This window comes from Balaenoptera ricei, chromosome 8 (genome assembly GCF_028023285.1).
Source record: "Balaenoptera ricei isolate mBalRic1 chromosome 8, mBalRic1.hap2, whole genome shotgun sequence".
Taxonomy (NCBI): Eukaryota; Metazoa; Chordata; class Mammalia; order Artiodactyla; family Balaenopteridae; genus Balaenoptera; species Balaenoptera ricei.
The window spans coordinates 87,836,772-87,864,318 of record NC_082646.1 but is presented as its reverse complement, the minus strand read 5'-3'; the positions used below and the strand labels follow the sequence as shown (position 1 = coordinate 87,864,318).

The 27,547-nt window shown below is 39.6% G+C and overlaps 1 protein-coding gene and 1 long non-coding RNA gene across 2 annotated transcripts in view; one reads left to right on the top strand and one right to left on the bottom strand.

Annotated features, from left to right (window-relative positions):
- Window positions 1-209: 209 nt before the first annotated feature.
- DEPDC7 (DEP domain containing 7) lies at window positions 210-18,486 on the bottom strand. The gene is made up of 9 exons (XM_059929638.1): window positions 18,386-18,486; window positions 8,521-8,911; window positions 6,784-6,911; window positions 5,772-5,961; window positions 2,538-2,749; window positions 1,301-1,443; window positions 997-1,122; window positions 812-890; window positions 210-492 (listed from the first exon to the last, which is right to left on the bottom strand). Exons 1-9 carry the CDS (start codon window positions 18,456-18,458, stop codon window positions 299-301), a joined length of 1,536 nt encoding a protein of 511 aa, XP_059785621.1. The 5' UTR covers window positions 18,459-18,486; the 3' UTR covers window positions 210-298.
- A 151-nt stretch (window positions 18,487-18,637) lies between these two features.
- Window positions 18,638-27,547, top strand: part of LOC132370742 (uncharacterized) — a 39,462-nt gene continuing 30,552 nt past the window's right edge. Inside the window, exons 1-2 of the long non-coding RNA XR_009504697.1 lie at window positions 18,638-18,802; window positions 19,093-19,192. This is a non-coding gene — a long non-coding RNA (uncharacterized LOC132370742). The remainder of the gene's footprint in view (window positions 18,803-19,092; window positions 19,193-27,547) is intronic.

The window sequence follows — 27,547 nt, the reverse complement described above, 5'->3', positions numbered from 1 at the left end:
TTCCTTACTGTTTAATACTTTCTTATATAAACACTGCAATGTCATATCATTTAAATTCCTAGGATGTTCTATAAAGTATTGTGCACAATAATTATAAATCAACCCACCTAAAAGAGGTCAATACTTAACAGCAATACACCATCTAATACTCAGTTTCAGACACAAAAAGTTATACAAAAAAGTTTTATTAAGTACAGTTTCATATTTAGAAGAACATCCAATATTACAATGTGATTGGATCTTTAGGATACATAATTTATTCTTAAAATACACAAGTTATATACAGACACTGGAACACTCAGTCCCCAAAATACTCAATAAAGATGTCTGGGTGACACTTATAGAACTGAGCTAGCAATTTTTTCTTCTCTTTGGCAGAAAGTTTTGAATCCTCATCAATATTTTTTAGTAAATTCATTAGCTCATCCTTGGTTGTCTTCCTTGTATGGTCAGAATAATCACTTTGATCAATTCTCTGGCAATAAATATATCCTTAAAGTTTAAAAGTAAAAAGTTCAGTTAATGAATCTATTCCTCAGATTTAACTAGAAAAATCAAGCAACACTTTTATACTTATATATTTTTCCCCATTTTGTAAAATGCATGTAAAGATGCTAAGCACTGCTGACTTTCTAACCCTGTCAAGTTGCTTTTTGACATAAGGAGGCTCTCAGCTAAGTCTGGATAGCTCTGAGGAGATTGATTAGAGTCTAGTTGAAATTAAAGTGCAACTACTTTACAGCAAAACACTTTCAAATAAACACCAGGAATTTATCCTTGTGAGACATGGAAGTAGTATTTCTCAGATTACCTGCGTCTCTGTTTGGATCTCTTCCCTTCTGAATGTCCATGAGCTTAACACTGACAATTTTATGTAGAGTTCCAGGAATCTTAAAAAAAAAAAAAAAAAAAGAAGGAACATGGAACATTATTCAAATGCATTTTAACCTAGTGATCTATTACATAAGTTCGACTTAACTACTTTCAGAGTTTTACCTTAAAAACATCTTTTTGATGATCCATTAAAAAGAGTACCAGAAGATCAGTTTTGCCTTTGGATAAATTTTTATTGTCAACAATAGCTTTTGAGAATATCCTTTTCACAACCATTCGGTTGTCACTCTATAAAAATAAAACACACACCCAACAGTATATATTTTTAAGAATTGTAATATAAAAGGGAATGTTAAATATTAATAGCTACTATCCATTTCAGCATAATTGATGCTGATGATGGAATAATACATCCTATAAATATTACAGATACTGAATACAATTAACATTTAGACAAAAGACTTACTTCTTTCTGTAATTTAAATTCAGAAGGATGTGCTGCAACAGCCATGAAATACAGTAGTCTTCTAAATTCTTCTCTATTTTGGGAATCCAAAAGCTTTAGAAAGAGCTGAGTAGCTTCTAGTGCTATTTCAGTCTTCCCATTCACTTCAGCCAAAAGAAAAAAAATGCTTTTAATTTTGACCAGACACGACTATATCAAAGGGAACAAAATTCAAGTTAGAGCTTACGCTAATCAGTAAACTTATCCAAAACGATGTTCAAAAGCAAAACAAAAAGACTAGGAATTACAATGAATGACCAATACCATCAAGAAAGCCTATACTTGGGACTTCACTGGTGGCGCAGTGGTTAAAAATCCACCTGCCAATGCAGGGGACACAGGTTCGATCCCTGGTCCGGGAAGATCTCGCGTGCCGCAGAGCAACTAAACCTGTGCACCACAACTACTGAGCCCACATGCCACAACTACTGAAGCCCGCGTGCCTAGAGCCCATGCTCTGCAACAAGAGAAGCCACCGCAATGTGAAGCCCATGCACCTCAAGGAAGAGTAGCCCCCGCTTGCCGCAACTAGAGAAAGCCCGCACGCAGCAACGAAGACCCAACACAGCCAAAAATAAACAATAAATTAATTAAAAAAAAAAAAAAGAAAGCCTATACTCGAATTGGCCAGTCCTAAGTCCTTGTCATACACAAATCTTAAGATGTTAAATCTAACTTGGCTTTGTAAATGAATTCTCAGCCTATGTTTTCCAATAATTCACTACATTTCGAGGGTACACTATGTATACAGTACTGATGTATCCAACTCTACCTGAGAAAAATAAAGGATTCTCTGAAACCTGCCACTTGTTTTCAACAAACCATATGGAACAGTCTGGCTCACTGGTACAGAGACAAAGCAGAGTGTCTGCCATTGTGAAGAGAATGAAGGGGGAATGGTGATAGTGCTGATAACACTTTCTGAAAAAGAGAATTGCTACTCTATGCTTATTAAGCTTCCAGTGAATGAGAGCAGCATTCTCCTGTGGCAACCAGAAGTCCCTGAATAACTTCAGAGCTTATTAAAGCCTCTTTCCAAATGAGGCCTAGAAGTTTTGGAAAAAACACACTTTCCACGGATTAATCCAGATCCACTCTCAGCTTGAAGTAGTACCATTTTGGTTAATTTTGAGGACAAGTAACATTTTCCTGTTCCCTCCAAAAGAGAAATTCTTGTATCCAGTAACATCTTACTTACCTAGGAGTTCTGCAATTCCATTATGAACATCAGATAGGTGATTTAACAGAGGTTCCCTACTACTGTAATATTTGCTAATGGCATCAAACAGAAGTTCTTTCACTAAGTCTATTCTATCTGGTTGCTCAGGAAAGTTTCTGCTTATGTCTACAACCATCTGGTCTGGAAGGTATTCCAAGCAGTCAATTGCTGAAGAAAGCCACTCATCTTCCCTATGGGAGAAAAGAATTATTATTTTAAAAAGCAAAGGGGAACCGAAGACCCAGCACAGCCAAGAAAAATAAATAAATAAATAAAAATAAAAAGCAAAGGATAACCAACGTACACTCAGTACCTAATTTACTAGCTATTTCAAGTTTCCTACCAGAATAAATCTCTATACACCTAGATAAAGAGATGTGTAATTCTTTTTAATATATAGCTAGATCATGAATCACAGATAAAAAGTTGGGTTTAATATGTCTTTTTTTTTTTTTTAAGTGAAAACAGAATCCATCCACTACAATATAGGCCTGAGAAAGACATCAAAATTCAAACTCTGCTCCTTAAATTTACTATGGAGGTCCAGAAACTCTAAGTTGCTTGCTCAGGGTCCCAGGTAGGACTAGATCCCAGATCTGACTCCTAGACCAGCATTTTTCTAATATAGTATTGCTTACTTCAAAGCTCTGTGTATGATCTATCATCTCTGACTTTGGCTAGAAGAGAATACAGGAAGATAAGGTACAGTTTCAAAATAATTAAATATTAATTACCATTTCTAATAAAATGCCAGTTGGGTAACTTAAGAAAATTGCTACATTTCAAGAAACAGAATGACTAAGTTGTTTTTTTTTTTAACATCTTTATTGGAGTATAATTGCTTTACAATGGTGTGTTAGTTTCTGCTTTATAACAAAGTGAATCAGCTATACATATACATACATTCCCATATCTCCTCCCTCTTGCATCTCCCTCCAACCCTCCCTATCCCACCCCTCTAGGTGGTCACAAAGCACCAAGCTGATCTCCCTGCGCTATGCAGCTGCTTCCCACTAGCTATCTGTTTTACATTTGGTAGTGTATATATGTCCATGCCACTCTCTCACTTCGTCCCAGCTTACCCTTCCCCCTCCCCGTGTCCTCAAGTCCATTCTCTATGTCTGCGTCTTTATTCCTGTCCTGCCCTTAGGTTCTTCAGAACCTTTTTTTTTTTTTTTTAAGATTCCATATATGTGTTAGTATACGATATTTGTTTTTCTCTTTCTGACTTACTTCACTCTGTATGACAGTCTCCAGGTCCATCCACCTTGCTACAAATAACTCAATTTTGTTTCTTTTTATGGCTGAGTAATATTCTATTGTATATATGTGCCACATCTTCTTTATCCATTCATCTGCAGAATGACTAACTTTTAATATTCAATTTGTTAATATATATAGTTTAAAAAAAATCATGTCCTCCACTGCTGTGGACTCAGGACAATTAATTCTGCCACCACCCAGGTCATGTCATCTCCTCTGGTCATCAGCTTCATCATAAGATGTAGATAGATGAACTTTAAGGTCAATTTCTGATTCTGTACTTAAAATTTAAGGTAATCATAAATTTTTTTTACATGTTACTTTAGATTGTAGAAATGTAATTTAAATTCTTGTAGAATAATAAGCTTCCTCTTTATATAGAGAGTTCAATAAGTAGTATGTCAGGATTAATTTTTTCACATAAGGGTTTAAGCTACCTTTTGACATTCAACTGTTTATTAATAATTCATTAGAATGTAGAAATGGTAAAGTACTAAAAATATAAGTTGTATTCCTTTCAAACATTTGCATATTCCTAACCACTGGAACACTATCTGCTAAGGCAAAAATCACTAAAAATTAAATAAACTAGAAAATACAAGATTTTAACATTTAATAATTTTACTTAGGGGAAGAGTTTCAAGGTTATAAGGAATATAGAACTCCTCCTTAAGGAAAAATAAAATCATAATTCCCTTAGCACCTGGAGTTAAGCCTTCAAATTTTTAATCAGGAGAGTGTAGTCAGAGGTGAGCAAGAGTTATTTTCATTATGTTTCTTTAATAAAACCAGTTAATTTAAAAATACACTTATTTTTTTAAAATTTTTATTTTTATTAAATTGTTATTTTTATTATGGTTGTAAAACTAAATATAATGACAGAACTAATTCTTAAAAGAGAACTCATGTATGAAAAGTATAGTAAACTCAATATAAAATAATGGATTTTTATCACAACAACCCGGAAGTTGGTGATGCAGTAAAATAAATAAATAAATAAATAAATAAATATATATATATATATATGCTTAACTTATAATACATATGGAATAAGTATATATTCTTTCTTTTTTTAACATCTTCATTGGAGTATAATTGCTTTACAATGTTGTGTTAGTTTCTGCGGTATAACAAAGTGAATCAGCTATATGTATACATACATCCCCATATCCCCTCCCTCTTGCATCTCCCTCCCACCCTCCTTATCCCACGCCTCTAGGTGGTCACAAAGCACCAAGCTGATCTCCCTGTGTGATGCAGCTGCTTCCCACTAGCTATCTATTTTACATTTGGTACTGTATATATGTCCACACCACTCTCACATTGTCCAAGCTTACCCTTCTCCCTCCCCGTGTCCTCAAGTCCATTCTCTACATCTGCGTCTTTATTCCTGTCCTGCCCCTAGGTTCATCAGAACCATTTTTTTTTTTTTTTTTAGATTCCATACATATGTGTTAGCATATGGTATTTGTTTTTCTCTTTCTGACTTACTTCACTCTGTATGACAGACTCTAGGTCCATCCACCTCACTACAAATAACTCAATTTCGAAAAACACATATTTAATACACATTCTAGAAGACTATAAAAGCATATATAGTCAAAGGAGTCTAAGAATTTGACAAATCTGTTCATTTTGTTCCAGGTCCCTCTGAATACCAGACAGCTCTAAGAGAGCAGACAGCCCCACATTTTAACAAAGAAGATGGAACATAATCATTTTCTTCACTTGATGTGCAAGTGAGATATATGTGAAACAAAAATGAATATGAAAAATAATGACATTTAAATCTCCTTAATTTTGACCAAGGTAATTTTGTTCATTTTTCCCAATACTGATAATATCAACTGACAAAGCATATCTGATCGTATGGACACAAGTCAAAAGATTATCTTAAAACTAATATCTTCCTATAAACACACTCAAATTATTATATGTATTTCCACATACTGAGATTCACCGTAAGCCTTGAGAATCCCTCGATCCAGATAGTTCCTGTTGTTGACCAACTCAGGCTGCCTCTTTGGTTGAGTAACTTTAGGTACCACCTCTTGCCGTTTGAGGAGGGAGTCAAGGAGTGGAAGGTCTATAAGTTGTAGCAGACGCCCAACTGTTTCTTCTTGCCATACTTCATTAATAACTGCACAGGGAAAATAACAAGGGGAAAAGTAACGATTAATAGTTACTACACGCTCACCACAATATCTGCCTAGGCAGGTCTAAGCTAATAAACTTGTGGCAAAAGAAAAAAAAAAAAAGGAAGAAGAAGAAAGAGAGAGAGTCAATTTTATGAAGTAGTTTCTTATAACAAAGTAAAACAATTCAAGATTTGTTTAAAGTGTAGGAGAACAGACATTGGACAACAGGAATTCTTTTCATTTTTGTACTGTAAAAAGCAATATGGCTTGATAAGAGATCAAGTCATATAACATGTTAATAAGGACCTTGGAAGAAAGAATGATTCATTCAATCTGAAAACTGGTTTGAAACCATTGGCTGCAGATTATTCTGCTCAGGGTTTCCACAACTGGGATGGGGGAGGGAAGGTGGAAATCAGTCATTAAAACCACATTCCATTGCCACAGACAAGGAAGAACATATAACCCTGTTAATGTTTTAATATAATTGTCAAATTTTTATTTAACCTAATAAAATCTTAGGGAAAGATATATCTGAGAGCAGATTTTAAATAAATTTTTTAAAATCTGCATGTAAAACATTTCAGATTTGAATCTCTGCCAGCTGATAGGACAAAAGTCAGTGTTCCAGAATTGCAACACTGATCTATTTGTTAAAGATAATAGACCTCTGTTAAAACTTAATATAAACAGCTTTAATACACAGTGTGCTCTTTCTTTATGCTCTGAATATCTAAATTCTAATAAAGGTTAAGATTGAAAAAATTTAAATAACTTTATTTGAAGTTAGTCTTCTATTTCTTCCTGTATCATCTTTAGCTTACCTTGTGGAGACAAGTTTGCAGAGATATTTACGTGAGGGGAGTCAGCAGGCTTTAAACTCAGATTTTCCCACAGATCCTCTAAACTTGCAGATTTGATATCGGAGGACTTAAATAATGCATCTGCATACCTAAAATAAATTTATTTCATAAATTCCTGTTTATTAGTAAGCCTACAGAAATATTTTTGAATTTGACAGCTAAGAGTTTCTAGAAAGTTTATGTATTTCAGAGCAAAAACATAACAAATACAAATTCTAAGAGTAGAAGGAAATACAAAAACATCCCACCTTCTTTCTCAAGCCTGAATATACACACTCTACATAAATTCTCCTTTGAGCATTTAGATTTAAGTAATTCAATGACTAAAATGTTAGTCGCCAATTTTAAAACATAATCAAACACAGTCAAACTTCATTATGCTTACTGTTTTATTAGTTATCTCTCTTTCCGGGGCATTCTCTGGTAGATAGCGCTCAAATACATAACTATAATCTCTTATTCATAATTCTGAAACCCAAAAAGCTTTGAAAAATTTAAAGCTTATTCAGAATTCATATAGTGACAAAACCTGTTCTGAGACTATCACAGTCTTTATCTATCCCAGTTAGTATGAATATTTTCACTGCAGAAATACTAATGTATTTGATTACCAGATGCTGTCCCAGATCCCTCTCAGAGTGTTATCTAGTAAATGATATATGTACATAATGACCTTTCTAAAATCTCCAAAGTTCCAAATTCCTAAACGCATCTGTTCCCAAAGGTTTCAGATAAAGCACGTGGACCTACATTTGGAAAGTACTGACTGTGCCCTACCTTATCCTCCTACTTCCTTCCTATACAGAGAGAGGTAAATTTTATCATGTTTTAAATATAGAGTTAAAAAAAACATTTGAAAGTCAATACACTAAAACTCTGACTTTGGGACAGATCTGAATTGTAAGAGCTTCAATTACATGGTCACCTCTTCACAGCTTAGCTGAGGGGAATAAAAGGGAAAAGTTTTATCTCATGACAAATAACTAAGTTAGCTATGCACTTATCACCTACATCCATTTCAATCACTGGGTTCTACAATTCTGTCCCCCAGGCTCTCTTTAAGTGATTCCTGCTCCTCCACCACTGCTGCCTACTTCCCCCCTCATCTGTAGACCACAATATTGCAAGATTCCTCTCCCCATTAGGCTGTCCATATAGCTGCCTAAAATACAATCTCATCATGCTTAACATCTTTCTGTGGCCTCCCCAACATCTGTGTGATCACGTGCAAACTCCTTACAATGTCCTATGAAACTTTCTGCATACTGGCTCCTTTCATATTTCACATCTGCTATTTTCTGGATTCTAGTGACAACCCACCTGCTTGTCTTCACCTCTCCTGTTCTCATACCACTTAGTGTATAAACTCTCTTAACAGTTTTTATACTGTAATTGTAACTTGAAGCAGAAAAATCAAAGTTTGTTGATGGTTTCTACTAAATATATGAACAAACAAGAATTCTAGGAGATACCAAATAAACAAAAGTTTGCTCTACTTTATCAAATTTACCCACAGACCCAGATTTTAGCCTAATTTACTGTTCCAAAAATAACAAAGACAGTCAGCATCTCATTAAAAAGTAGACAAAATCCTGCCAATATCCCCCCTGCCAATATTATGAGACGGACGCGCTACCTACTGCACTAAAGAGGCCCCTCCCCCTGCCAATAGTAAATGAAAATCTAACATAGACTAACCTGGAAGGTGAAAACAGTTTGTTCTCTTTGCCTAATTGACTGTCTTGGTTAGGTATCGTTGTGAATCTATAAAGACTGCAACTACTATCTTCAAATGTAGGTTTTTTGTCTTTTCCAAAGACTTTGGTCGGAACTGCTTCAAATACTTTGTAGTCCATAAGTGCTTGACATACTCTCACCACTTTGGCCCGAGGAATATCTACATCACCAAAGTATTTATTCTGAATTAGGTGAGAAAAAATGACATCCACAGCTTCCGAACCAACAAAACAGTCATTGTGTCTTTTTAAATGATGCCTTCGTTTTTTCACCTCCACTTGTGTTTGAAGAGTGTTTATAATGCTGCTCCATACATATGTGGCTCCAAACGGCTTCTGGGCTACACTGAAACCTGGAATGCGAAAAATCACAGAGTCACCTCACTCATTTGTAGTAAGGTCTAAGCAATCCTTAAGCAAATCTCCAAAGTTATTAATAAGAAACAATTATGAGGGCAGCTTGTTATTGAAATATGAAATTATTAGTAGCAACTCATTAAAAAATGTAGTGCCTACTATATGCTAAACACTGTTTGATGTGCTAGGATACAAGAGTGGGCAAAATAAAGTCCCTGTTCTTATAGACTTATTCTTTGTGGGAAGATACAGACATTATGTATATGTTAGATCAGTGCCAAGAAGAAAAATAAAGCCAGGTAAGAAAGAGAATGCTGTTTTAGATGGGAGGTCAGAAAAGACCTCTTTGACATGGTGATCTCTGATCAGAAGCCTACGTAAAACCTGGGGGCAAGCTGTGCAGTTATCTGGGGAAAGAACAGAGAGAACAGAAAGAGCAAAGGCCCTGAGGAGGGGGTGTACTCCACTATGAGAACAGGAAGGAGGCCGCCATGACCTGAGTAGGTGACCAAGGGAAAGAACAGTAGGAAGTGAGATCAGAGAGGAGTGACAATGCGGTTTGGAGTGGGGGGATGCAGATCAAGCAGGACCTTGTGGCAGTTACCAATTATGTACAAGAGCTCTATTAAATGCCTATATAAATGCTCTAATCTTCAACAGCAACCCTATGAAGCAGACATCACCTCTATTTGAGAGATGGAAAACAGATTCACAGAGGTTAAGTGTAACCTCCAGACATTATATTGTAAGAGGTGGTACTGGGATTTGGTTCACGGTCTATACGATTTCAAAGCATTTATCAGTCAGATAAGACAGACATACAGATAGACACATGTATAGTTATAGATATACATACACACACAATGCTTGTTGGAATAAACTAATTTTTTTTAAAGCTTCTTATTATGCAGACTCATGAGTTAAGTACTTTGTTATACAGGATGAACTAACAGTTTGGTTCCTGTTCAATAGGAGCTTATAGCCTATTGCAAAGATAGGAAAAGCACAGAAATAAAGTAAGGTTTTAGAAAACGTGCTTTCAAAGATCCATCATATTTTTCCTCATTTTATTAAGTTGATATTTGGCATAACTACAAAGAAGAAAAGGAGAAACAATTAAAAGAAAATGGGGGCTTCCCTGGTGGCGCAGTGGTTGAGAATCTGCCTGCTAATGCAGGGGACACGGGTTCGAGCCCTGGTCTGGGAAGATCCCACATGCCGCAGAGCAACTAGGCCTGTGAGCCACAACTACTGAGCCTGCGCGTCTGGAGCCTGTGCTCCGCAACAAGAGAGGCCGCGATAGTGAGAGGCCCGCGCACCGCGATGAAGAGTGGCCCCCGCTTGCCACAACTAGAGAAAGCCCTCGCACAGAAACAAAGACCCAACACAGCCAAAAATAAATAAATTAATTAATTAAAAGAGAAACTCATAGCTAACATCTTAAAAAAAAAAAAAATGGACCTTAAGTTTTAGTAAGCTGATGGAACTAAGTCTAGCTAATCGTCAGCCTGGTGGCTAGCTGGCTTGCTCTCTTTTTATGTAAACACATAGTATGCCTTTTTATGTGTTATACCTTTTAATGACCCTCTGAATATTCAGTTGTTCTAATTTTTAAGCCCCCATTTTTGTTAAGTATATAACTCCTTTATTTCCAAGATATTTTGGCAGAGAAATTGAAAACTGATTACATCCCTTAAGGTAGTCTAAGAAGGAAAACAATATGCAACGGTACAACAATAACGAATAAGGGGAATTATAATTAAAGAAACTCCTACTTGAAATTACCTTCCTGCTTTTTTAGATAAAATAGAATATGTAAGATGAAAGCAAAGTTTCTGAAGCACATTAAAACTCCACTTGGGAATTCCCTGGTGGTCCAGTGGTTAGCACTTGTGCTTCCACTGCCAGGGGCCCGGTTTCCATCCCTGGTTGGGGAACTAAGACCCTGCAAGCCACGTGGCGCGGCTGAGAGAAAAAAAAAACTCCACTCAATGCACTAGAGTCATAAATTTTAAGTGGTTCATTTGAAATTCATCTTTTGTGCTGCAATAAATATAGGGAGTGTAGTGAACCACAGTGTATTCACCTATAGTGTAATTTTGTAGCTACCATAAAAATTACTAACATACACACACACAGAAAACCCTTTATTGTTTGTGTATTTCCAATACCAAAAGTAGATGGGTAATTTTACTATCTATCCATTATTATGATCTTAGTTTAAAATAATCAGCAAGATTATGGGTTTTTTAAATTAATTAATTAATTAATTTTTATTTTTGGCTGCAGTGGGTCTTCGTCACTGTGCGCAGGCTTTCTCTAGTTGTGGCGAGCAGGGGCTACTCTTCGTTGCAGTGTGCGGGCTTACTGCGGTGGCTTCTCTTGTTGCAGGGCACGGGCTATATGCGGGTGGGCTTCAGCAGTTGTGACACATGGGCTCAGCAGTTGTGGCTCGCGAGCTCTAGAGCACAGCCTCAGTAGTTGTGGCACACGGGCTTAGTTGCTCCGTGGCATGCGGGATCTTCCCAGACCAGGGCTCGAACCCGTGTCCCCTGCATCGGCAGGCGGATTCTTAACCACTGCGCTACCAGGGAAGTCCCAGGAAGATTGTTTTTAATTATCAAAATTATATTTTAAAATTCCAGATACTTCATAATCCATTACTAAACAAAGAAGTAATTGATGCTAGTTTTCCAAATATGTGAGCAGTTTTAAGAACTGAATTATGGAGACTCAACTAGATAAATCAAGCTGAAACTAGACTTACTACTGGTACTGTATTTAGTCTCTACTGAGTAGAGCCAGAATCATGCACTGGATGGAATCTCAAAATATGTCCAGGTCGTTCCCCTGGTATCCAGAACTAGGAGTAGCTGTACTGGTTCCAGCAAAGGAGGATTAGCACTTAATATTCTTAACTTCCTAACATACCAGAGATTATAGCTGAGATTTAAATGAACTTAATGTCTGTTCTTTAGTCTTTTTTCAAATCTTCATTATATTATTAATAGTAGCTAACATTTGAGGACTTACAATATGACAAGCTCTGCCTTCTCTCATTTAATCCTGATAAACTTCTCTAAAATAGTTATTAATAATCCTAGTTTGAAGAAATTGAGGCTCAGGGAATTAAACAAACTTACCCTCAGTTTTACAGGTAGTAAATATATACTAGCTTTTCTTAGTACTTAAATATAAATATATTAAAAGTAAGTCAGCAGGGCTTCCCTGGTGGTGCAGTAGTTAAGAATCCCCCTGCCAATGCAGAGGACATGGGTTCGAGCCCTGGTCCGGGAAGATCCCACATGCCGCGGAGCAACTAAGCCCATGCACCACAACTACTGAAGCCCTTGTGCCTAGAGCCCGTGCTCCACAACAAGAGAAGCCACCGCAATGAGAAGCCCGTGCACTGCAACGAAGAGTAGCCCCCGCTCGCCGCAACTAGAAAAAGTCCACGCGAAGCCAAGAACACACAGTGCAGCCCAAAATAAATAAATTAGATAAATAAATTTTTTAAAAAAAGAAGCTTTGTTAAAAAAAAAAAAAGTTAGCAGATAGTTTTAGCATTAACCTTTCATTGAAGACTTGGATTAACTGAAAGAGCTTTAAGTGAGCCAATGAGATTAAAGAAACAAACAAAAAAACAACTTTAAGATTTGTGAATCCTTAACCAAGCTATTTAAAAACACTTAGTAGTCATTACTCCTAAAATAAGATAGGTATCATAAATTCTATGATATATACTATCCATAGTACACAGGAAAGGAAAATAAGCAAGGTTCAAACTTGTAGAGCTCAGATTGCCTATTAAGTACCAACAAAACAGACTTCTGGGCTAGTAATAATACTAAAGGTGAAACACATAAATCATAACAGTTGAGCTACAAGTAAGTAAGCATAAAAACCCTAAAAGATAAGGCTGACTCACTTATTAATTTGAGATCAATAAGACAACTGATGGGGGTGAGAGCCTCAATGACGTGAAAAAGGCTAATCTTCACAGGGGAATTAAGAAATAAAGAATATATTTCCCCATATTAACTTGCTGTTTAAATATGGAAAATCAGGAAGTCTTGCAGGTTGGATAACACAGTATAAAAGATTAAAGAACAGGTTAGAGCAGGATAGTAGGCACCTGTGAGCCATACAATGTTTCCAGAGTTCTCCAGGCATAATACAATTCAGCCCTTTCAGGTCCCCTCTGTTCTCACTGACCATTAATTCCCAACCATTGCATCCTGGTTGCAAATATCCTGGAGTATTTCCCCTTAAGCATCACCACCCACAGACCCAAACTCATGTTCATACAGATATTTTAGTACATAATCTACCCTGGACTTGACGACTAACTGTGCCAAAACTCACACCAGGATAACCTGTTTTTTTAACGCTGACTTCACCAGTTGAACACAGATCCCCCACATGCTGGTTTGAAACTTCTTATTTATCATCATCTAAGAGCTGAAATGAACATTGGTATCGCTGACCATGGCCCAGTAAGATGAATTATTGTGACTTCTAAACAGGATTCGAGAGACCCGAAGTATACAATGAATGTTTTGTAAGTCTAGCAATCAGAATTTAAGCTTCAGCTTGTCCTCAAACTTCACTTGCATATGAGCTGGACAATTCTTTAAAATTCATCACTATCTACATCTTGATGCTTCTTTGTTTACATTTGGTTAAGCATGTTCCAAAAGCATCATGACCTAACGATCAAAGTCTAGAGACCAGCTGCGATAACCCTGAATAAGAGACTTAACTTTTACAATTTGTTTTCTTCATTTACTGATACAAGAATTAAACACTATGTTTAAGGTATGTTTCAGGTCTAAACTGCTGATTTGTAGGACTTTAGAGACTAAAATTATATCTCTCTCCATTTTAGACATGGTCATTGAACACCAAACAAAATATGTAAGAAATGAAGCATAGGAACAAATTTGACCTGTCGGATAAGAAGCTTTGAGAAGCTATCAAGAGGCTCAGAAACTGTTTTAAACTAGATCTATAACATACTACACATGCTCGTGAGCCCTATATAAATCTAGGCTAGTTAACATTCAGTTTTCAAGCAGGCTTATCTTTATCTGTGTGAAAACAATAGCTATTTTTCCAAAGCAAAGACCCATCCTCTGCATGTATTTGAAATCTACCCAAAAAAGTTTACCAGCCATAAAAAAGTTAAACTTCTAATATTGAACTTATGTGTATTTGTAACACTACTAATAATCATCTTTACTTCTAAAAAGGCACACTAAATAATCAAGTCATTATAATAATAATTCCTTAAAAATCAAGTCATAAGGCAGATAGGTCAAGAAATTACATTTACTCATTAAGTCACAAGGGGATAATCAGCATCAACCATGATCTGTGCAGTCAGCATCAACTATGGCCCTGCTGTGAAAACCAATTTAAGGGTGAAAACAATTCTATAATCATGCCAATCAGTGAGATTATATTAACTCCTTAGATCAATAGACACATTATAAAACTGGATCCCAATGTAAGGTAAACATACACACAGAGTTACTAAAACATGCTACTTCTAAATGAATATGTAACAATTTTATTTTCATTTTTGGATATTACACTGCCCCCACCCCCAACACACACAAAAGAAAAGAATTCAGATAGCTCATGTTAGGCAGTTTTGCACAAAACTTAAAGAAATTGTGAGCTACTGCCTTATTTCATTCAAATTTCCTTATACTTCACAGAGGTTCAAATTATTCAATACTTGTTAGTTGTAGATTATTGCCAACTATTAAAATATTTTAAAGAAGGGTTAACACAGTGGTTCTTAGTAGGTGATTTTACTCCCCCCAGACATTTGGCAATGTCTGGAGCCATTTTTGGTTGTTATAAGCTGAGGAGGGAGAAATGCTACTGATGTTTAGTGGGTAGAGGGGCCAGGGACACTGCTTAACATTCTACAGTGACAGGCCAGCTCCCGCAACAGCAAAGAAAACGTCAGCAGAGCCAAGGTTCAGAAACCCTAGGTTAATTGAATACTGTTTAGACATGGAAACTTGTGGTAATGCAGCAGGCACAGTGCTAGGTTCTGTGAATAGAAAAACACAAGAGTGTGGGTTCTGGAGTCCCAGAGAACTTGGTTCTCTATTCTTGGCTCCATCACTACTAATAATGCAATCTTGGGCAAACTGCCTAACTTTTCTGGTGCAAAACAGAGTTAATTCCACTTCCCTCAGTTATTGTGAAGGTCATCTGCGATATATATGTAAAGTGGCTGGCACGTACCCAGCAATTAACAGACGTATAAAAACGAAAGGGGAAATTGTCTCAATCTAGAAGAGCCGAAGGACATGTGGATTCACTGTAATGTAATATCCTGGATGGGACCCTGGAACAGAAAAAGGATATTAGGCAAAAACTAAGGAAATCTGAGTAAAAGCATGGACTATCAATATCGGTTCACTAATTGTGACAAATGTATTACACTAATGTAAGATGTTAATCATAAGGGAAACTGAGTGAAGGGCATATGGGAACTCTAAGCACTAACTTAGTGACTTTTTGTAAATCTAAATCTATCCTAAAAATGTTTATTTAAAAAGTAAAAAAAAAAAAAAAAAAAAAAGGAAGGCCTCTTTCTTTCTCTTCCTTTCTTTGAACTAAGAAGACACAGTCCCCTCCCTCAAAGAGTTTACCTTTTACCTATTCATACCACTTGGATGATGATGTCAAGCTCTGAACAGTAGTCAGTCAAATAAAGACCACTAGCAGGTGAGATGACAAATGTGACACATACCAGAAGATTTAACTCCTCATCAGAAGATAACAAGTATATAAAATCCTAAATCATTTAGGATTTGAGAGAATTTTACTTAAGAATTATTTTTTTTCAAAAGAGGTTTTAAAACATTACAGAATTGTTAAGACAAAGGAAAAGGACTACATTTATTGGACATTAACCAAAATTTCATGAAAATAGATAAATGTAGAGAGCTGTGCTTTGAGTGTTAAAACTAGGCAGATGTTACTGAGTGGGGAAAACTTCCTATACGCCAATATCAATACTGCAACACTTTTACTGCATATTGGTTTTGGTAATCCAAAGTTTGTTTTCCTCTTACACAGCATTAGAGATGTCATGCTGAAGACTGACACTGCCTCTGAAAAGAAGGCTGCAGGTAAACTATGTAAAATAAATAAAGAACAATTTTAGAATATGTTTAGAGAACTATTAACAAAAGTAGGCACTGACCCCTGCTTTAATTCATACAGATTAATGAGATAGCATATGGGAAGTACTTTGAGCTCCCTGGAAAAGTGATACCAGGTGAATTCAAAGAATTAGGTTACAGTAAAAAGGGATAACAGGATAACATACCACTTTCTTGCTTGTCTATATTAAAAGACAAATTTCTTCAAACTACTTACTAAAGGTTAGCATACAGACTTTATTTCTTCTACATAAATCAGGTCCCTGGTTGTTACAGCCCCTTTAAACTATGGAAGAATTACTAATAGGTAGAGAAACAAAAATACAAAGCTGCTTGCCAGAGCACACAGAAAGAGAATGGCAGGGAACCAAGAACACAGGCTCCCATTACCATGCTCGCTAGGACTGTGACAAGGCAACTAAAGAGTGGGAAGGGGGATGAACATAGGATAACAGGTAGGGTTCCAACTGTAGCAACCAAAACAGATGAGAAAATGCAGTGGGCCCTTCTGTGCCCACTGCACCTGGTGTGCAGAAGACAGTGGTCCTTTCCTTGGGTTCAAATTCGATGACCAGCACTTCAACTCTTCCCTCTGAGAGTCATCTACCTAATTTTGAATACATATTCCCTTATATGAATGAAGAACCTGTTCACTAATGACCAAAGCTCAGAACAGGTATTTCAGCTGTTAGAGAAGACAGGACTTTTAATCACATAAAATTTGGCAGGCTTCCCTGGTGGCGCAGTGGTTGGGAATCTGCCTGCCAAGGCAGGGGACACGGGTTCGAGCCCTGGTCTGGGAAGATCCCACATGCCGCGGAGCGGCTGGGCCCGTGAGCCACAACTGCTGAGCCTGCGCGTCTGGAGCCTGTGCCCCGCAACGGGAGGGGCCGCGATGGTGAAAGGCCCGCGCACCGCGATGAAGAGTGGCCCCCACTCGCCGTAACTGGAGAAAGCCCTCGCACGAACCGAAGACCCAACACAGCCAAAAATAAATAAATAAATAAATAAAGTAGCTATAAAATTAAAAAAAAAAAAAAATTTGGCAATTTCTTTCACTCAGAAAGTAAGCCTAAAGACTTCTCAAGACTGTTTCCAATATTATTTGATTTTATATTCCTAAATGATGAAGTATTTCCCTTCTCTTCACACTGTAAACACTGGAGAAATTCTGAATGTAGCCATCATGTGCTTATTTGAATCCTGTTAATTGGAGAGTAAGATTAATGTTAAGATCGTTCTTAGAAAAGTACAAATGAAAAGTGGTTCTCTATCACAATTTATCATCAGCATTTTGAAGATTAAAAGAAGCATTACTAATTGTAAGTTAAACAGAAAACTGAGGCCACTGAGATGCACCCAATTTGTCCTATGTCAATCCACTGACCACTGTCGCCTTGAGGAAGGAGTCACAGTTTCACTGGTTTGCTTTTACAAATGAAAGGCTTAATAATAAGGGAACTAATTCCTACAGCAACCCACATTGTAGCTACAGAAAGGGGGGAAAGTTGTAACTTCTCTAAAAGGAAAACAAAAAAGCCAAGTATTATCTGTACCCCTTAACTCTATTAACTGAGACGTAGGGTATGCTAAAATCGGAATTTTAGAACCGATCATCCGATTCTGTTCAATTGTTTGGACATTTAAAGAAACCAAGATGTTAGCATACTAACATCCTAAGTAACCTGCCCCCCAGGACATGATTTAGCTGGCAAAATTCACCAGTGTCTCTCCCTATCTCATGCAACCATTGAAAAGGAAAAGCAAAAACTTCTATTCACTGAAATACTGCTTATCCAGAAAGTGTAACTAATAAATGCCTTTTATGCCAAGTTCCTGCCGGTAGAACTTAATATAACAGAAACCTCTCACCACTCCCAGGAAGAGTCTGGGCAACAAACTGGGCAACAGAGGCACTGGGCCCCTGGTCATATTGTGGAGTCAAGGTTTGTGGCTGAGACAGTAACCAGTAATGATGTGGAGCACGTCTGGAGACCTACTGCAAGCGCCCGGCACGCAGCTGGCGCACAGACTAGCGCGCGGTGAAGTTAAAGTCTAGGTAACTTAGGAGAAAGCTGGCTGCGAGGGCACCAGGGTCCGGCACAGCAGTTCACCGGCGGGGGCGCCGGCCCGAGCGGCCACAGCTGTGCGGAGCTCGCGGAGGCGGCCGCGGACCTGGCTGTACCTGGCGGGATCCCCCGCCCGCGCGAGAACCTCAGCCTGCGCCCCCCGCCCACCCCGTGACCCCCACCGTCCCCGGACCGGGTCCTCGGCACCTACCGGGAGGCCTCTGCGCGGGACTCTGGAGAGCCGACAGGTTGAGCGCCGCCGCCTTCTCCCGCACCGTGGCCATGGCCGCAGCCGCGCGGACACCGCCGCCCCAGACCACTGCACTGCGAAGTGAGCGCCAGCACCGCGGCCGCCAGTTAACTGGCCCGGGATGGGGCGGGGCTCCCGCCAGGCCCCGCCCCCGCCCGGTGATCTGCCGTTGCGCGCTGCGCGCCGCACGCCGCCGGTCACGTGCAGGCCGGGGCCGACTGTAACCTGAGGCCCCGCGGGCGAGGAAAAGGTGCGGATCCCGCCCTCGAGGCAGCCAGGTGGGAAGTATTTCGGGGTGCTGCGCCCTGCGAGTCCGCGCCGGCCGCACGCGGCCCGCATCCCGCCCCCGCCGTCAGCACAGCCCACGTGCAGGCAGAGGTATGCGCGCGGCAGGCTCAGACCAGTAGGGTGCCGCGTCTCGCCCTGGATTAGTTCTGGGGCTCGGCCAGCTGTTTAACTGTCTTGGCCTTCTGTGTTCTCACCTGTGACGCGAGGGCAGTATTAGTATCCGCTTCGCGGAATTTTTTTAATGAAGATTACACGAACCAATTCATGTATTTTAGTTGTTGAGTCTGGAACATAAGTGCTTAAAATTATGTCATGGTAATAAGTGCCTCGAGGTTTTCACGCATCCCCACCTGTAAAGAACAAATCTTTATCTGTTTCAGGAGAGCAATGTCTAGAGGTCACAGTCAGGAGGGCAGCTGGCTGGCCTTGGGGCTGGCTGCCAAGGAAATCGGTGCCTCCTCCAAAGTAACTCTGGGTCAGGTGAGTAGGGACAGAGTTAAGAAAGAAGGGAGGGGGCTGTTAAGGGGAAGTTGAAAACAGGGAATCCAGGGATCCAGCGCTGGGGTACCTCTGAAAAGATGAGTGGTGTAAGAGACCGATAATTCGATTGCCAGATACTTAAACCCCGCCCCCCCCCTTTTTTTCCAAATTTGGGGATTTTGCAATCATGTTAAACCTTTGGTACCTACAATAAATGTCTTCTTAGAAGGAGGATGCCTGTGTGATCAGGTTATAAACCGAATGGTTTTTTGTTTTTTGTTTTTTTTACTTTTGGCTGCATTGGGTCTTAATTGCTGCACGTTGGCTTTCTCTAGCTGTCGTGAGCGGGGGTTACTCTTTGTTATGGTGTGCAGGCTTCTCATTGCGGTGGCTTCTCTTGTTGTGGAGCACAGGCTCTAGGTGTGTGGGCTTCTATAGTTGTGGTGCAAGGGCTCAGTAACTGTGGAGTGCAGGCTCTGGAGCACAGGCTGAGTAGCTGTGGCGCATGAGCTTAGTTGCTCCATGGCATGTGGGATCTTCCTGGACCAGGGCTCGAGCCCGTGTCCCCTGCATTGGCAGGCGGATTCTTAACCACTGTGCCACCAGGGAAGCCTCAGAATGGTTTTTAAATGGGAGTTCATTACTTAGCTTATTGGAGGAAGCTCCTACACGTAGTTGCTTCAAAATGCTAAGAAGAATACAAACATGTGGTTATTTCAAAGAACACATACCAAGAAATTGCGACCCTAGGGACCCCAGTTTAGTGGGTTAGACGTGGGCCATTGCTGCTCCTAAGATTTAGAAACGGTTGCCAGTATTGTCCTTTTTTTATGCGCTCTCTCCCCCTGGTGGTAGTAAAACCCAACCGCACCTCTGTTCAAGGAATTTCCTTTGTCATTTCTCAGTTGATTACTGTATCTCAGAGATAAGATATAATTTAGGATGGGTTTCAGGTACTCAGTAGACCAATTAACTTTAGTCTACCCCATGCTGTGTAACTGAATGAACATACAAGTCCATCCCCACTACTTGGGTAAAAAAAAGCTCATCTTATTTCTGAAAACAAATCTTGACAAACACTAGTATTGGGTCTTTTGAAAAAGGCAGGTGACCTCAGTGACTATTTTGATGATTTATATAACATTTCAAAGAATTTTTACCAGCCTGTGCTATCTTTGTCTATCTTACCTGGTGAAATGCTCTCTTTTACTTGTCTGCATTCTATGTATCTTGGAGGCCTAATTCAAATCCCACCTTCTTTGCTGGACAGATTTTTTCCAGATTACACTGATATATTCCGTCTCTACAGACCCATGACATTTATCAAATACATTACTGTTTTATGGCCCCATCGTACTGATACTACCTAATTATTTCAGCACACACGTCTTGATTGCCTAGCAAAGTTGGAAAACTGTTCAGGGCAGGGAGAATATCTTAACCTCTCAGATTTCTTTCAGTATCTGTCGTGTTGGGCACATAGTAGATGTCTTATATAGTAATGATTATCCTCATTAAAATACAGAGCTTTTAAAAATATCAGCTTCATGCTTTTAAAAATCTAGTTTTGTTGTTGTTTGTTTGTTTTTGTTTTGGCCACGCCATGGGGCTTGCAGGATCTTAGTTCCTCGACCAGGTTTTGAACCCACGCCCTCAGCAGTGAAAGCGTGGAGTCCTAACCATTGGACCACCAGGGAATTCCCCAAATTTAATGTTTAGGAGCCTCTAGTTAAAAAAACATTAAAAATCTCTTTCATATCTAGGAGTGTCACAATCAGTTTATGACATGAAAGGAAGTTTCATCCATCCCTTTCTGGATGAATCTAGTGCACTGCTGCACAGCTTGCAGCCTCTTTCTTTCTTTCTGTTCTATAAAACTGCTATAAAACAGCGTGCAACTGGGTAATTTTTGCACAGTTTTTTTTTTTTCTTAACAGAGTGCTTTAAAATAATTTTTATTGATTATTTCTCAACCAAGTGTGTCAAGTCAATATTATGTTTAGCATATGGGAAAACTTCACTTGGTCTAACTTGTCTAAGCCAGTTAAGAGGCAGGAAACAGAACTGTTCTGGTGCAATCCTGCATACACACACACACACACATACACACTAAATCACCCCCAAACAAACAACCAGCACTACCATTTTCTCTAGCAGTGGAAACTAGAAATGTAAATCTAGAAGTGTAAAAAAATGATGAATAAAAATCTTCTGGAAAGAGTAGGGGCAAGATGGCGGAAGAGTAAGATGCGGAGATCACCTTCCTTCCCACAGATACAGTAGAAATACATCTACACGTGGAACTGCTCCTACAGAACACCCACTGAACGCTGGCAGAAGACGTCAGACCTCCCAAAAGGCAAGAAAATCCCCACGTACTTGGGTAGGGTAAAAGAAAAAAGAAATAACAGAGACAAAAGAATAGGGACGGGACCTGCGCCAGTGGGAGGGAGCCGTGAAGGAGGAAAGGTTTCCAGGCACTAGGAAGCCCCTTTGCGGGCAGAGACTGCGGGTGGCAGAGGGGGGAAGCTTCGGAGCCGCGGAGGAGAGCGCAGCCACAGGGGTGCGGAGGGCAAAGCGGAGAGACTCCCGCACAGAGGCTCGGCGCCAACCAGCACTCACCAGCCCGAGAGGCTTGTCTGCTCACTCGCCGGGGCGGGCGGGGGCTGGGAGCTGAGGCTCAGGCTTCGGTGCTAGCCGGGAGGGAGTCTGGGAAAAAGTCTGCAGCTGCCGAAGAGGCAAGAGACTTTTTCTTGCCTCTTTGTTTCGCGGCGCGCAAGGAGAGGGGATTCAGAGCGCTGCCTAAACGAAATCCAGAGACGGGTGCAAGCCGCGCGGCTATCAGCGCGGATCCCACAGCAACAGGGGCGCAGAGGGAAAAACGGAGAGATTCCCGCACAGAGGCTCAGCGCCGAGCAGCGCTCACCAGCCCGAGAGGCTTGTCTGCTCACCCGCTGGGGCAGGCGGGGCTGGGAGCTGAGGCGCGGGCTTCGGTCGGATCGCAGGGAGAGGACTGGGGTTGGCAGCGTGAACACAGCCTGAAGGGGTTGGCGTGCCGCGGCGAGCCGGGAGGGAGCCGGAGAGGAGGTCTGCAGCCGCCGAAGAGGCAAGAGACTTTTTCTTGCCTCTTTGTTTCGCGGCGCGCAAGGAGAGGGGATTCAGAGCGCCGCCTAGATGAACTCCAGAGGCGGGCGCGAGCCGCGGCTAACAGCGCGGACCCCAGAGACAGGCGCAAGCCGCGGCCATCAGCACGGACCCCAGAGACTGGTAGGAAACGCTAAGGCTGCTGCTGCCGCCACCAAGAAGCCTGTGTGCGAGCACAGGTCACTCGCCACACTGCCCCTCCTGGGAGCCGGTGCAGCTCGCCACTGCCAGGCTCCCGTGAGCCGGGGACAACTTCCCCGGGAGAACACACGGCGCGCCTCAGGCTGCTGCAACGTCACGACGCCTCTGACGCCGCAGGCTCGCCCCGCCTCCTCCGTACCGCTCCCTCCCCCGGCCTGAGTGAGCCAGAGCCCCCGAAGCAGCTGCTCCTTTAACCCCGTCCTGTCTGGGCGGGGAACGGACGCCCTCAGGCGACGTACATGCAGAGGCGGGTCCAAATCCAAAACTGAACGCTGGGAGCTGTACGAACAAAGAAGAGAAAGGGAGATCTCCCCCAGCAGCCTCAGAAGCAGCGGATTAAAGCTCCACACACAACTTGATGTGCCTGCATCTGTTGAATACCTGAATAGACAACGAATCATCCCAAATTCAAAAGGTGGACTTTAGGAGCAGGATATATTAATTTCCCCTTTTCCTTTTTTTGTGAGTGTATATGTGTATGCTTCTGGGTGAGATTTTGTCTGTATAGCTTTGCTTTCACCATCAGTCCTAGGGTTAGGTCCGTCCATTTTTTTTTTTTTTTTTTTTTACTTAAAAAAATTTTTTTTTCCTAATATATGCTTTCTTAATAATTTTTTCCGTATTTTCTATTTTTAGAAATTAAAAAATTTTTTAATAAGTTTTTTCATATTTTTTATTTTAAAAAATTAAAAATTTTTTTCTTATTTTTTACTATAAAAAATTAATAAATCTATTTTTAAAATTAAAAAAAATTTTTTTCTGAATACATTTACTCTTAATTTTTTTCTTACTTTTTATTATAATAGCTTTATTTTATTTTATTTTATCCTCTTTTTATCTTTCTGTTTTTTTCTCCCTTATATTCTGAGCTGTGTGGATGAAAGGCTCTTGGTGCTCCAGCCAGGCATCAGGGCTGTGCCTCTGAGGTGGGAGAGCCAACTTCAGGACACTGGTCCACAAGAGACCTACCAGCTCTACGTAATACCAAACGGCAAAAATCTCTCAGAGATCTCCATCTCAACATCAAGACCCAGCTTCACTCAACGACCAGCAAGCTACAGGGCTGGACACCCTATGCCAAACAACTAGCAAGACAGGAACACAGCCCCATCCATTAGCAGGGAGGCTGCCTAATATCATAAGGCCACAGACACCCCAAAACACACCACCAGACGTGGACGTGCCCACCAGAAAGACAAGATTCAACCTCATCCACCAGAACACAGGCAATAGTCCCCTCCACCAGGAAGCCTACACAACCCACTGAACCAACCTTACCCACTGGGGACAGATACCAAAAACAACGGGAACTACGAACCTGCAGCCTGTGAAAAGGAGACCCCAAACACAGTAAGATAAGCAAAATGAGATGACAGAAAAACACACAGCAGATGAAGGAGCAGGGTCAAAACACACCAGACCTAACAAATGAAGAGGAAATAGGTAGTCTACCTGAAAAAGAATTCAGAATAATGATAGTAAGGATGATCCAAAATCTTGGAAATAGAATAGACAAAATGCAAGAAACATTTAACAAGGACGTAGAAGAACTAAAGAGGAACCAAGCAACAATGAAAAACACAATAAATGAAATTAAAAATACTCTAGATGGGATCAATAGCAGAATAACTGAGGCAGAAGAAAGGATAAGTGACCTGGAAGATAAAATGGTGGAAATAACTACTGCAGAGCAGGATAAAGAAAAAAGAATGAAAAGAACTGAGGACAGTCTCAGAGACCTCTGGGACAACATTAAACGCACCAACATTCAAATTATAGGGGTCCCAGAAGAAGAAGAGAAAAAGAAAGGGACTGAGAAAATATTTGAAGAGATTATAGTTGAAAACTTCCCTAATATGGGAAAGGAAATAGTTAATCAAGTCCAGGAAGCACAGAGAGTCCCATACAGGATAAACCCAAGGAGAAACACACCAAGACACATATTAATCAAACTGTCAAAAATTAAATATAAGGAAAACATATTAAAGGCAGCAAGGGAAAAACAACAAATAACACACAAGGGAATCCCCATAAGGTTAACATCTGATCTTTCAGCAGAAACTCTGCAAGCCAGAAGGGAGTGGCAGGATATACTTAAAGTGATGAAGGAGAAAAACCTACAACCAAGGTTACTCTACCCAGCAAGGATCTCATTCAGATGTGATGGAGAAATTAAAACCTTTACAGACAAGCAAAAGCTGAGAGAGTTCAGCACCACCAAACCAGCTTTACAACAAAGGCTAAAGGAACTTCTCTAGGCAAGAAACACAAGAGAAGGAAAACACCTACAATAACAAACCTAAAACATTTAAGAAAATGGGAATAGGAACATACATATTGATAATTACCTTGAATGTAAATGGATTAAATGCTCCCACCAAAAGACACAGACTGGCTGAATGGATACAAAAACAAGACCCATATATATGCTGTCTACAAGAGACCCACTTCAGACCTAGAGACACATACAGACTGAAAGTGAGGGGATGGAAAAAGATATTCCATGCAAATGGAAATCAAAAGAAAGCTGGAGTAGCAATTCTCATATCAGACAAAATAGACTTTAAAATAAAGAATATTATAAGAGACAAAGAAGGACACTATATAATGATCAAGGGATCGATCCAAGAGGAAGGTATAACAATTGTAAATATTTATGCACCCAACATAGGAGCACCTCAATACATAAGGCAAATACTAACAGCCATAAAAGGGGAAATTGACAGCAACACAATCATAGTAGGGGACTTTAACACCCCACTTTCACCAATGGACAGATCATCCAAAATGAAAATACATAAGGAAACACAAGCTTTAAATGATACATTAAACAAGATGGACCTAATTGATATTTATAGGACATTCCACCCAAAAACAACAGAATACACATTTTTCTCAAGTGCGCATGGAACATTCTCCAGGATAGATCATATCTTGGGTCACAAATCAAGCCTTGGTAAATTTAAGAAAATTGAAATCGTATCAAGTATCTTTTCCGACCACAACGCTATGAGACTAGATATCAATTACAGGAAAAGATGTGTAAAAAATACAAACACATGGAGGCTACACAATACACTACTTAATAACGAAGTGATCACTGAAGAAATCAAAGGGGAAATCAAAAAATACCTAGAAACAAATGACAATGGAGATACGACGACCCAAAACCTATGGGATGCAGCAAAAGCAGTGCTAAGAGGGAAGTTTGTAGCAATACAAGCCTACCTCAAGAAACAGGAAACATCTCGAATAAACAACCTAACCTTGCACCTAAAGCAATTAGAGAAAGAAGAACAAAAAAACCCCAAAGCTAGCAGAAGGAAAGAAATCATAAAGATCAGGTCAGAAATAAATGAAAAAGAAATGAAGGAAACAATAGCAAAGATCATTAAAACTAAAAGCTGGTTCTTTGAGAAGATAAACAAAATTGATAAACCATTAGCCAGACTCATCAAGAGAAAAAGGGAGAAGACTCAAATCAATAGAATTAGAAATGAAAAAGGAGAAGTAACCACTGACACTGCAGAAATACAAAAGATCATGAGAGATTACTACAAGCAACTCTACGCCAATAAAATGGACAACCTGGAAGAAATGGACAGATTCTTAGAACTGCACAAACTGCCGAGACTGAACCAGGAAGAAATAGAAAATATGAACAGACCAATCACAAGCACTGAAATTGAAACTGTGATTAAAAACCTTCCAACAAACAAAAGCCCAGGACCAGATGGCTTCACAGGTGAATTCTATCAAACATTTAGAGAAGAGCTAACACCTATCCTTCTCAAACTCTTCCAAAATATTGCAGAGGGAGGAACACTCCCAAACTCATTCTACAAGGCCACCATCACCCTGATACCAAAACCAGACAAAGATGTCACAAAGAAAGAAAACTACAGGCCAATATCACTGATGAACATAGATGCAAAAATCCTCAACAAAATACTCGCAAACAGAATCCAACAGCACATTAAAAGGATCATACACCATGATCAAGTGGGGTTTATTCCAGGAATGCAAGGATTCTTCAATATACGTAAATCAATCAATGTGATACACCATATTAACAAATTGAAGGAGAAAAACCATATGATCATCTCAATAGATGCAGAGAAAGCTTTCGACAAAATTCAACACCCATTTATGATAAAAGCCCTGCAGAAAGTAGGCATAGAGGGAACTTTCCTCAACATAATGAAGGCCATATATGACAAACCCACAGCCAACATTGTCCTCAATGGTGAAAAACTGAAACCATTTCCACTAAGATCAGGAACAAGACAAGGTTGCCCACTCTCACCACTATTATTCAACATAGTTTTGGAAGTGTTAGCCACAGCAATCAGAGAAGAAAAAGAACTAAAAGGAATCCAAATCGGAAAAGAAGAAGTAAAGCTGTCACTGTTTGCAGATGACATGATACTATACATAGAGAATCCTAAAGATGCTACTAGAAAACTCCTAGAGCTAATCAATGAATTTGGTAAAGTAGCAGGATACAAAATTAATGCACAGAAATCTCTTGCATTTCTATACACTAATGACGAAAAATCTGAAAGTGAAATTAAGAAAACACTCCCGTTTACCATTGCAACAAAAAGAATAAAATATCTAGGAATAAACCTACCTAAGGAGACAAAAGACCTGTATGCAGAAAATTATAAGACACTGATGAAAGAAATTAAAGATGATACTAATAGATGGAAAGATATACCATGTTCCTGGATTGGAAGAATCAACATTGTGAAAATGACTCTACTACCCAAAGCAATCTACAGATTCAATGCAATCCCTATCAAACTACCACTGGCATTTTTCACAGAACTAGAACAAAAAATTTCACAATTTGTATGGAAACACAAAAGACCCCGAATAGCCAAAGCAATCTTGAGAACGAAAAATGGAGCTGGGGGAATCAGGCTCCCTGACTTCAGACTATATTACAAAGCTACAGTAATCAAGACAGTTTGGTACTGGCACAAAAACAGAAATATTGATCAATGG

Coding starts and splice junctions, on each gene's coding strand:
- DEPDC7 (XM_059929638.1), bottom strand. CDS start 18,458: ATGGCCACGGTGCGGGAGAAGGCGGCGGCGCTCAACCTGTCGGCTCTC. Junction 2,750..5,771: donor AAGGCTTACGGTGAATCTCA/GTATGTGGAAAT, acceptor TTTCTCCCATAG/GGAAGATGAGTGGCTTTCTT. Junction 891..996: donor ATCAAAAAGATGTTTTTAAG/GTAAAACTCTGA, acceptor TTTTTTTTTAAG/ATTCCTGGAACTCTACATAA.